The 11,561-nt window shown below is 61.3% G+C and overlaps 1 protein-coding gene across 3 annotated transcripts in view; it reads left to right on the top strand.

Annotated features, from left to right (window-relative positions):
* The first annotated feature begins 58 nt into the window (after positions 1-58).
* The window catches only part of MAU2 (MAU2 sister chromatid cohesion factor), a 26,515-nt gene continuing 15,012 nt past the window's right edge, over positions 59-11,561 (top strand). For 2 of the 3 annotated variants that reach the window (XM_051828224.3, XM_051828223.3), the window contains exons 1-4: positions 60-374; positions 9,692-9,709; positions 9,906-9,971; positions 10,803-10,898. In XM_051828224.3, coding sequence (XP_051684184.1) covers positions 99-374; positions 9,692-9,709; positions 9,906-9,971; positions 10,803-10,898 — 456 coding nt within the window. In that variant the 5' untranslated portion in view covers positions 60-98. Of the gene's footprint in view, positions 375-9,691; positions 9,710-9,905; positions 9,972-10,802; positions 10,899-11,561 lie in introns of all 3 variants that reach the window. The other variant, XR_007912452.3, reaches the window with a different exon arrangement.

The raw sequence follows: 11,561 nt of genomic DNA, 5'->3' as shown, positions 1-11,561 counted from the left end.
CGGAAGCTCTCGCGAGAGCCGTGAAGCGCCCTCCGGCCCCGCCCCGCGCGCCTGCTTCCGCCTCCCTGTGGCGGCGGCTTGTTGTTGTGGAGGCCAAAATGGCGGCGCAGGCGGCGGCGGCGGCGCAGGCGGCGGCGGCGCAGGCAGCCCAGGCCGAAGCGGCCGAGTCGTGGTACCTGGCACTTTTGGGCTTCGCCGAGCACTTCCGCACGTCCAGCCCGCCTAAGATCCGCCTGTGCGTGCACTGCCTGCAGGCCGTGTTCCCCTTCAAGCCGCCGCAGCGCATCGAGGCCCGCACACACCTGCAGCTCGGCTCGGTGCTCTACCACCACACCAAGAACAGCGAGCAGGCGCGCAGCCACCTGGAGAAGGCGGTGAGCGCGGGCCGGGCCGCGAGGGCGGCGGCGCGAGCTCCAGGGCGGGACCCGGGCTTGGGGGGCCGCGACCCCGGCGGGCGGGCGGGCGGGCCGCCTCTCGGGGACCCCGAAGCCGCCGGACTTGGAGGGGACTTGCGCCCCCGCCCCGGTTCCCGCTCCTGGTGACAGACAGGGCTCCGGGAGCGCCCGTTCCTCGGGTTTGCTCGTACTGAGGAGGCCCGAGGGTCCCCGGAGCGTCCGGTGTCCCCGTGGTGGCGATGGGGACCCCCGCGGAGCGGCCTCCGGGGGCACATCCGAAGGGCCCGGAGCACCCCTGCCTGTGGGCGGGCCTCGGGGTAGGCGGGGGTCGAGGCGGCAGACCGGGCCCCCCGGGGGCAGTGCGGAGTCCGAGGGGCCCCGGAAGTGCGGTCCCCGCCGGCCCTCGGAGGTGCGAAGCGGGAGGGGGCTCTGGGTGCCAGGCCGGGTGGCCCAGTGCGAAGGGGTCTCCGGCCTCCGTTCTGGGCACCGCCGACTCGCTCGCTTGACAGGTGGGCAGCGTGGGAAAGGAGCTGTCAGGCCGCCCCTGGGAGGGGCACTTTGCGTTTTTTATTTTGCTATTCCCCCTTCCCCAACGTTTGATTTATTTGAAAGGCAAACAGGCAGAAAGAGCCTCCCTCTCAGGGTTTCGCTCCCCACACGTCCACGGCAGCTGGGGCCGGGCCAGGCTGAAGCCAGGAGCTCCCCCTGGGGCTCCCACGTGGGTGCAGGGGCCCAAGCCGGCTGCCTCTCCCAGGCTGCGTGAGCTGGAAGTTGGCCAGGGCTCGCACCCAGGCGCCCGGTGTGGGCCGCACGCACCCCAAGCAGTGGCCTCATTCCTAGGTCAAACAGCCGCCTTCCCGCAGCTCTGTCCTGATCTGAGGAGAGACTGGAGTGAGGTCAGCTTTAGTGCTCTAGGGTAAATTGGAAAGCACCCTCAGATCTTTATTTTTAATAGATTTATTTATTTGAAAGACAGAGTAGGGGCCGGCGCTGTGGCTCACTTGGTTAATCCTCCACCTACAGCGCCGGTATCCCATATGGGCAACGGGTTCTAGTCCCGGTTGCCCCTCTTCCAGGCCAGCTCTCTGCGGTGGCCCGGGAAGGCAGTGGAGGATGGCCCCAGTGCTTGGGCCCTGCACCCCATGGGAGACCAGGAGAAGCAGCTGGCTCCTGGCTTCGGATCAGCGCAGCGCACTGGCCATAGCGGCCACTGGGGGGTGAACCAACAGAAGGAAGACCTTTCTCTCTGTCTCTGTCTAACTCTATCTGTCAAAAAAAAAAAAAAAAAAAAAGGCAGAGAGAGAGAGAGGGCTTCCATCTGCTGGTTCATTCCCCAATTGGCCGCAATAGCCAGAGCTGTGCCGATCTGGAGCCCGGAGCTGCTTCTGGGTCTCCCATGGGGTGCAGGGCCCAAGCATTTGGGCCATCCTCCACTGCCCTCACTGGCCTGGAAGAGGGGCAGCCGGGACTGGAACCACGTGGGATGCCGGCGCTGCCCGCCGCCCCTGTGGAAGGGGACTTGATCCACACCCTCACCGCAGGGTGACGGGGTTCGTCCGAGGCAGCACAGCAGGTTATTTACAAAGCTGGGCTCAGACGCTCAGACAACCCACCCGACTCCACGCTGGGTGAAGTTTTTCTTTCATTCATCCTGACATTTGTTCCGGCCACACCGGGAGCCACGCCCGGGTCTAGGTCTGGGCAGAGCCATGACTGAAGCAGTCCCTGCCCAGGGGAGCCTGCGTTGCAGTGAGGGAGACGGGACGCTGTGTGGTGAAAAGTGAGGTTCCTGTGAGACCGTGGGAACCACGGACCGCAGGGGCGCGCTGGGGCGTGGGCCGTGAGGAAGTGTGTCAGCAGGAGTGACTTGGGTGCAGGCCCGAGCAGGTGGGGTCGGGAGGCCCGGGAACTCCGCAGGCCGCCAGCTCCTGGCCCGAAGCTCCTGGGGGGGGTCTCCCGGGCGCAGCTGACAGCCAGTGGAGCAGGGGCCCGGGAGGCTGGGAGCACCTTACTCCCCGTGCCCCCTGGGGCTGTGCACCTGTTGGTAGCGGTGGTGAGTGGTCGTCGTGTGACACACTTGGCCCACTCGGCCCTGTCCAGGGGGGTACTCGTGCCTGGAAGCGCTCTCCTAGCCCCTTGGCTCGTGGCCCCATCCTTTCAGCCCCCGTCTTTGTGAAGTGCCCTCATGCTGGTTAGTGGAGCGCTTAATCTTGGGGGTCCGCCGGGAGCTGCAGGCCCCCCAGGGCTCGCGGGGCCTTTTCTCTGCCAGTTGGCCCCTGCTGGGGACTTACCGGACGCTCAGCCGCCCTGGCCTGGTTCCCTCCGACGGCCACGGTGGTCACTCGCGGGCTCCTGTAGTGTCGCGGCGCCGGCGTGCTTCTTTAAGCATCTGTACTGTCGGTGCTCATTTTCCTTAGAACACGGCTGCGGGCGTTTGGTCTCCTCCCCGGAGTCGCTCAGTGACGCCTCCAGCGCCGAGTTCTAGTCCTGAAGAGCTTCCCGTCTTCTTGCAGGGGGAACCCAGAGTAAAAAAAACAAACAAACAAAAAAGCAGGCTCGCTGGATATGGCAAACGGGAACATTCGTAGGTGTGAAACCGCACGCCCTTCCGAGTAGGATACTGAAATCTGCCAGCCTGCTCCTTTGCGGCGACGTGACGCCCCCCTCTGTCAGGCCTGCCGGTCATCACGCAGCTACCTCGGGGTCAGGTCGGCTGTCAGGTCACGGTCTCGCGGAGCTCCCTTGCCAGCCCTCGGCAGTGGCCACACGTGGCATGACGATGCGAGTCTCGCTTCATCTCGGCACGTGGGCTGAGTCAGCTCAGGTGGCCACAGCAGGAGTGTACAGCGCCCTCCTTTTGTTGTCAGTGACTGTTGTGTTTTCCTAATGCCTCTCCTGTGCCCTGTGGGTGGGTTCAGCTGTATCACAGGTACACGTGCACAGCAGGAAACAGGGCCCGTGCGGGGCTCAGTGCTGTCTGGGTCCAGGCAGCCCCTGGGGTCCCACTGCACGCTCAGCTGCCCTCTTGTTTTGTCATCTTTTGTTTTCCCTCTGAGAGACCCCCACCTTAGTAGTCACTTTTTTATTTTTTTTTTTTATTTATTTATTTTTTGACAGGCAGAGTGGACAGTGAGAGAGAGAGACAGAGAGAAAGGTCTTCCTTCCGTTGATTCACCCTCCAATGGCCGCCCGGCTGGTGCACCGCACTGATCCAAAGCCAGGAGCCAGGTGCTTCTCCTGGTCTCCCAAGGGGTGCAGGGCCCAAGCCCATTGAGCCGCGGCGCCCAGTAGTCACATTCTTATGTAAGACACCGTTTTCTGTCTGCATAAGCCAGATTCTGTCTCAGCTGCGCTTGGTAGCTTTAGAAGAGGTCATCAGGTTTGCCACCTTTGGAAGGCTCATCTGTTAAATGTCCCGTCATGGGACACACAGGGAGAGGGTGTGTGTCTCCTTTTCCATGGCAGAACAGAGAGCTCTCCTCTGCCTGTTCATGCCCCCACACTCTTGCCCATCGGGGATTGGGCCACGGCTGGAGCCGGAACCAGGAGCTCGGAACATAACCTGGGTCTCCCACAGGAACCCGGTCACTCGAGCCCTCGCTGCTGCCGGAGTCGGGGGCGGGATCGGGGAATCGATCCCAAGGTCTCTGGTGTGGGAAGCGGCTTCCTCACTGCAAGGCCAGTCACCTGCTCCCCTCAGCACGGATCTGTGGCCGCAGCCGTCGGTCTCCCGGTGGCGCGCCGTATCTGTGGCCGCAGCCGTCGGTCTCCCGGTGGCACGCCGTATCTGTGGCCGCAGCCGTCGGTCTCCCAGTGGCACGCCGTATCTGTGGCCGCAGCCCTTGCTCTCCCAGTGGTACCTGCCTGCGCAGGGGCCCTGGACACTCACCCGAAAGCCTGCCCTCTTGGAGTGGTTCCTGCAGCGACGTGGGTGCGCCGTCCGCATCCGGGCCGCTGTGGGGCTCCCTGAATAAACGCCTCACGGTGTGAAGGCGGCGCCTGTGCTGGCAGTCTCTTGCAGAGAATTCGCAGCCTTTCTTGCAGATTCTTCAGACTGGTTCTTGGTCCGTACAAGGGGCTGCGGAAAGCACATGGGAAATAGCATTAAAATGCACCTCCATTTTAATGCAAAGAACATTTGCGGGGGCTGGCACTGTGGCGCAGTAGCTTAATCCTCCGCCTGCAGCTCCGGCGTCCCATGTGGACACCGGTTCAAGTCCCGGCTGCTCCTCTTCTGACCCAGCTCTCTACTATGGCCTGGGAAAGCAGTGGAAACTGGCCCAGGTCCTTGGGCCCCTGCACCTGCGTGGGAGACCCAGAAGCAGCTGCTGGCTCCTGGCTTCAGATCAGCCCAGCTCTGGCTGTTGTAGCCATTTGGGGAGTCTTTCCCTCTCGCTGTCTGTAAGTCTACCTCTTAAATAAATAAAATTAAAAAAAAAAAATTGGCAGTCTCTGCATACAGTGGATCTTCAGAAAGTTTGTGAACGGTGTGCATTATGGGAAAACTGCCTGGGTTCCAAGATCGTTAGCACCAGAATTGACTTTTCATTTAGATTCCATTCATACTTCATTTTCTCACGGCCTTTTTGAAATCTCATCTTCTGCGTTCCTGCCGTCATCGGTCCTCTTGCTGTCCACCCGCCCGCCTGTTCTGGGTGGATTTCTCGTCTCCTCTTGTCTTTCAGCCCTGTGACTTTTGTCTTGTTTCACACCTGTCTTTCAAAGCAAATCTGTTTCAGTCATTGGCCCGTGTGCTGAGGAGTCAAGAGCGTGAATGCCTGTCAGTTTCCGAGAGCTCTTGTACTTCTGATCACGTAGCCCCTTTACCCTGGAGAAGCGCGTCACCGTTCTCTGGTTTCCCTGTTTGAGGCCCACATCTCTAGAGTGCATTGCCGGCTGCTGCCCACGGCCCACACAGCTGTTCTTTGGCAGTAGTCGTCTTTGAGAGGCAGAGACACAGATGAACAGGGAGGAGGGGAGCTGTGCTCTTCCATCTGCTGTTCCCTGGGCCAGGGGCTGAAGCTGGCAGCCGGGTCTCCTACGAGGGTGACAAGGACTGGACTTGAGCCGTCACTGCCGCCCCCTGCCGTCTGCCATTAGCAGGAAGCTGGAGTCAGGAACAGAGCCGGGTGTGACACTAAACCAGGCGCTCCCCCAGCCCCAGCCCCAGGCCTGCTTTTTAATGATGGCTTTGCGCATCTGAAAGCATCCCCTTACACTGTACCAGTCAGATACTCATTAATTCTGCGGGCAGGATTAGCCCGCGAGCCCATGGTTTGCTTTCCTTAGCACATGAGTAGACGACGACTCCTCCCTCCTTAAGGCCCAGCAGGGTCAGGTCTGAGCCGCCCGGTCAGGCACAGCTGGAGCAGCTTAGCTCCAGGGTCACCACCGTGGCTGCTGACCCCTGCCCTGTCAGCCGGCGGCAGGAGCGTGAGCAGGAGCTGCAGTGGGTCTCCATAGTGCAATGGCCTGGGCTTCCTCCTCTCCTCTCCACTCGCCTCTGTAACCTCTGACTTGGCGGCGGGGTCGGGGGCATTCTGTCTAGGAAGCGTCAGTTCTGCCAGCTCACCCCTGCCGCTCACCCCCAGTTCTGCCTGGGAATCTCTGTACCGTCGACGGCACCTTCTCTACCCGAGGCGCTGCGCTGGCCCTCAGCAAACCCACCCCCGACTGAGTGGTGCCCACCCTCAGGTGCCTGCTGGAGGACACGCTGTCCACGTCAGGCGGCCGGAGGGAGTAAGGCAGCGCAGGCCTGGGTGCTGAGCGCCCATCCCAGCAGCTATTCCTATGTACATTTTGATGGCTCATGAAACCTTAGTTTCTGGGGCAGGCGTTTAGCTGAGCAGTTATGACACGCAGGCCCTACATTGGAGTGCTTGGATTCAATTCCTGGCTCCTCATGCTAGCTCCCTGGCGGGGAGCAGTGATAACTCAGGTCGCTGGGTCCCTGGCACCCACATAGGAGACCTGGGTTGAGTTCCGGGCTCCCAGCCTTGGCCTCACCCAGCCCTGGCCATCACTGACATCTGAGCAGTGAACCTGCAGATGAGAGTGAGAGTGCTCTCTCTCTATCTCTCAGAAGGAGCGCTTTGTGTCTGAGAGGCGTAGGCCCCAGTCATGTGACCGTGTGCACATACAAAAGGCTTCCCTGGGGCTGGCGCCTGTGGGCCAGCATCCCATGTAGGCACCAGTTCGAGTCTCAGCTGCTCCAGTTCTGATCCAGCTCCCTGCTGTGGCCTGGAAAAGCAGTGCAAGATGGCCCAATCGCTTGGGCCCCTGCACCTACGTGGAAGACCCAGAAGAATCTCCTGGCTTGAGATCTGCCCAGCTCCAGCCATTGTGGCCATTTGGGGAGTGAACCAGCAGATGGAAGATCATCTTACTGTGTGTGTGTGTGTAAAACTCTGCCTTTCAAATAAAAAATAAATCTTAAAAAAAAAAAAAAAAAAAAAAAAAAGAGGGCCGGCGCCGTGGCTCAATAGGCTAATCCTCCGCCTTGCGGCGCCGGCACACCGGGTTCTAGTCCCAGTCGGGGCGCCGGATTCTGTCCCGGTTGCCCCTCTTCCAGGCCAGCTCTCTGCTGTGGCCCAGGAGTGCAGTGGAGGATGGCCCAAGTACTTGGGCCCTGCACCCCATGGGAGACCAGGAGAAGCACCTGGCTCCTGGCTTCGGATCAGCATGATGCACCGGCCGCGGCGGCCATTGGAGGGTGAACCAACGGCAAAGGAAGACCTTTCTCTCTCTCTCTCTCTCTCACTGTCCACTCTGCCTGGCAAAAAATTAAAAAAATAAATAAAGAAAGAAAGCAAGCCTGCGTTTCCCAGTGATGCCGGCTGAACGAAAGCCCTCAGTTGATTACCTGAGTATTTTGATGAAGCCGTAGCTCATGTGACAGGTGTTTCCGGAGCACCTGCTGTGTGTTGGCCTTGCTGCAGGCACTGGGGACACAGCATTGGTGGCACGTGCTGGGGCCTTCTCTGATATCCTGTGTTTATCCTGTGCCGTGTCATGACGTTTTGGTCGGTGCCGGGTCACGTGTGCGGCGGTCCCATAGGGTTAGTTGCCTAATGATGCTGTAGCTGTCTTTGTCCTCTGTGATCAGGCTCCGTGGCGACAATCAACTAACGGCTTTCTTTTTTTTTTTTTTTTTTTTTATTTTTTGACAGGCAGAGTGGACAGTGAGAGAGAGAGACAGAGAGAAAGGTCTTCCTTTTGCCGTTGGTTCACCCTCCAATGGCTGCCGCGGCCGGCGCGCTGCGGCCGGCGCACCGCGCTGATCCGATGGCAGGAGCCAGGAGCCAGGTGCTTTTCCTGGTCTCCCATTGGGTGCAGGGCCCAAGCACCTGGGCCATCCTCCACTGCACTCCCTGGCCACAGCAGAGAGCTGGCCTGGAAGAGGGGCAACCGGGACAGAATTCGGCGCCCCAACCGGGACTAGAACCTGGGGTGCCGGCGCTGCAGGCGGAGGATTAGCCTACTGAGCCGTGGCGCCGGCCAAGATAAATTATTTTTTAAAGATTTATGTATTTATATGAAAGTCAGAGTTACACACAGAGAGAGAAAGAGAGGTCTTCCATTCGATAGTTTACCCCCCAATTGACCACAACGGCTGGAGCTGCGCCGATTCGAAGCCAGGAGCTTCTTCCTGGTCTCCCACACGGGTGCAGGGGCCCAAGCACTTGGGCCATCTTGCACTGCTTTCCCAGGCCACAGCAGAGAGCTGGATGGGAAGTGGGGCAGCCGTGACTAGAACCGGCGCCCCTGTGGGATTCCAGAGCTAAAACGTTTATTTGAAAGAGAGCGAGAGCTCTTCCATTTGCTGGTTCATGCCGCAGTGGCTGGGGCCGGGCCAGGCAGAAGCCAGCAGCCTCCTTCAGGTCTCCCACGTGGGTGCAGGGGTCCAAGCACTCGGGCCATTTCCTCTGCTTTCCCAGGCCAAAGCAGGGAGCTGGACTGGAACTGGAGCTGCTGGGACTCGAACCAGTGCCCATGTGGGATGCCGGCGTCACCGGAGGCACCTTTACCTGCTAAATCACAACACCGACCTCAAAAATAACTTTTTTAAAAAAAAAGTTTCTCCTGCCAAATGGGGTGTGTGTGGGGAGGGAGGTCACCTCTTCTGGGGTGCAGTGACGCACAGAAACAGGGTCACTGGGGTACCAGACTGATACACGGCCAGGCCTGACTTGGAATCATCTGTGGGTGCAAGGATTACACAGCCCACTGCCTCTCGTTCACCCAGGACTCTCCCCCGAGGGCTCCGTGCTGTGGAGAGATCTCTCCTGGACACGGGATGATAGAACCAGGCTGTGGGCGGGCACTCAGGCTGGCCCCGCCGCTGACTCCGCCTGTCGCCACAGCGCCCCCTCCTGGCCCAGCTGAGTCTTGCAGGCAGTTGGTCTGAAGTGCAGCACTGTCTTTCCCCACGGGCCTGGCTCTCTGCTCCCTCCCTCTGCGTTCCCTTTGCTGCCTCCTGGGTGGTTCTGAAACTCCGATGTGAAACTCCGTTTCCACCTCTGAGCGGGTCCGCTCCAGGGGAGGTGTCGGGCCTTCTGCCCCAGCCATGCCATCACTGCCCCACAGGCAGCATCCAAGCCGCCAGGCCTCCCAGTCCACGCCCTGGCACACCGTCCCCCTTCCCTGGGCTCTCCTCTGCCCCTCCCTGTCCCTGGGGAGCCCCCTCTGGCTCGCTCTGCTCTCGGCTCCGGGTGCCACCTCCTGCCCTGTGCTGCTCCACCGGGCTGCGAGGCTCCAGGCTGGCGTCACTTTCCCGTGGACGTTGGCAGACAGGCAGGTGTGCAGGCCCCTAGTGTAGGAGTGGTCTAAGGGACGAGCGCAGGAGCCCGCCGGGGCCTGGTGCCCGCGCACCAAGGCTGTTGCTGTCTGCTGGTTCTTGGCACGTGTGCTCAGCATCCTCCGGTTGCCCCCGCTCGGCGGCCGCCCACACTGGCCCCTCCTGGGACGCGCCCTCCGCTCCGGGAGGCTGACCTAGCTGGCTTCCAGGCGCCTTTAAACTGCGTCTTCAGGAGGGACTGACGCCTGAGACCGCTCTCTGGGTCTCAGCGACTCTCCTGTCGCGCTTGGCTAAGCAGCCCTGCTCACTGCGGTGGGCGTGTGGGGGGGCCGTGCAGGCCCCGTCGCCAGGCATAGCCGCGTGCTCTGTGCGCACCGTTCCTGCTCCCACCCCTTACCTGGCGGCCTTTGGTAGTGCCACAGCCCTACTCCCACAGTGAGCCAGCAGCCCGGTGCCAGGTGTTTCCTGGGAATTAATTCTGTTTTCTTTCTCTCCTCAGTGGCTGATATCGCAGCAAGTATCCTTTTCTTGTTGGTGCTGTCCCTTTAAGGAATGCGTTGAAAACGGGGCGTCCTCATCTGCTAGGCCCGGCTGCTCTCAGTGCCCCCCGGCCAGCAGCTTCTCACCAGAAGTTCTGTCCACTCCGCGCTCCCTTTGCACCCACCTGACCGGGCCCTGGCTCTTTGAAGTGGCCCTTAACTGGGTGTCTCCAGATCCCACAGTTTGAAGATGTGAAGTTTGAAGCCGCGAGTCTGTTGTCGGAGCTGTACTGTCAGGAGGTAAGAGGGGCTCCCTGTCGCGAGGCGCGGCGGCAGACGGGGCTCGCAGGGGCTGGGGTCCTGCCTGGCCTCTGACCCTTCAAGGTGCAGGCAGCCCTTGGGGTGGGGGTAGGGGGATTGCCTACCCCTGGCAGGCGCCCGAATCTGGATGCGTGAGTTCCTGTGTACAGTGTCCTCGCGTCTGCATCTCCCCAGCACTCTAACTCGTCTCGGCAGAAGGCGAGGTGTCGAGAGCACGCACGCGCTGTGTGAGCTGGCGTTTAGGGGTGCTCCCAGGAGACGAGCCTGTGCATCGCAGTGCCGACGCGGTGCCTCGCTCCCTAGTCTGACAGGCCCACGAGCCTGTGCGTCCCAGTGCCGACGCGGTGCCTCGCTCCCTAGTCTGACAGGCCCACGGAGCCTGCCTTTGTAAGCTGTTCCATACTTTACGTGTGAGTTTGCACCCCCCCTTCCAGTGCTGACTTGCCAGGCGGCTGCGCCACAGGGCCTGCGCGCTTGGACCACGGGCCGGGTGCAGACTGCGGGCTGGGCACTGCCGTCCTTCTGTGTCCGGGGTTTGGACTAGGGCTACTTTCAGCTTAGTCAGATGGGAAGTTATTTTAAGAGTGGTGCAGAAGCTCCCCAGCCCGTGAGTCCAGTGCATATCTTCTTCTTTCCTTTTTTCTTTTTTTTTCTGTTAATGAAGTAGCTTGGCAGCCCCAGAAAAGGCCTTGGGGAGCGGGAGCGGGAGCGGGAGGAGCCCTCTGGCCCCGCAGCTGCCGCGGGAGGCGCCCAGCTCGATTGCCCCCTCATCTTGTTGCTTTTTTTTCCTCCCAAACTTGACTCTTTCAGAATTCTGTCGACGCAGCAAAGCCACTGCTGCGGAAGGCGATCCAGATCTCCCAGCAGACCCCGTACTGGCACTGCCGCCTGCTCTTCCAGCTTGCCGTGAGTACCACAGGCGGGGCCCTGTGACGCGGGTGATCGGAGTGGGGGTGTCCCTCTCCCCAGGGCCTGCTCCTTGCACGTCATCGAGTTCTCCCCCCGGCGGCTCCCTCGGCCTGCGCGCACTGGAATCGGGAGTGTTTTCTGCCGGAGGCCCGCGTGTTTCCTAAGAACTGTGCTGAGACCCGGGGGCTGCCCATCCGGCGGCAAACGCCCGCATTAGGCCTGGCTCCCAGAGCCCCACTCTTGGGGGCTGCCGGGACACAGCCTCACCCTGGGCCTCGCCCAGTTCCCGCTCTGCTTCCTCTTAGCGCCCCAGATGCAGGTGCTGTCCTGACTCTACTGTGTAGAGCCCTCTTGTGTCTAGGCTCTGCCCATAAGGGGCAGCCCCAGCACCCCTTTCTTGGCCAGCCTCCTGTCCCGAGCCGGCCTGGGTGCCCGCCCAGCAGCCCTTCATCCCCGGGGAGGGTGCTGAGGGCGCCCCCCAGTGAGAAGAGCTTGCCCAGCTCCTGGTGCCCTTGTCACGGAGACCCTACCGCACGTGCTGTCTCCATCAGTCTTCCCCGCCACGCGGTGCCCGTCGACAGGCAGGGAAGCTGGCCAGACCGTGAGTCGCCTGCCCTGGGTCACAGAGTCGGGTGTCCTGTGTGTGTGCCCCGGAGCCTG

Source organism: Oryctolagus cuniculus, chromosome 16 (assembly GCF_051225735.1).
Source record: "Oryctolagus cuniculus isolate XC-2025 breed Fujian yellow rabbit chromosome 16, ASM5122573v1, whole genome shotgun sequence".
Classification (NCBI taxonomy): Eukaryota; Metazoa; Chordata; class Mammalia; order Lagomorpha; family Leporidae; genus Oryctolagus; species Oryctolagus cuniculus.
The sequence above is the reverse complement of the archived record's forward strand: the minus strand, read 5'-3'. Positions and strand labels throughout refer to the sequence as shown.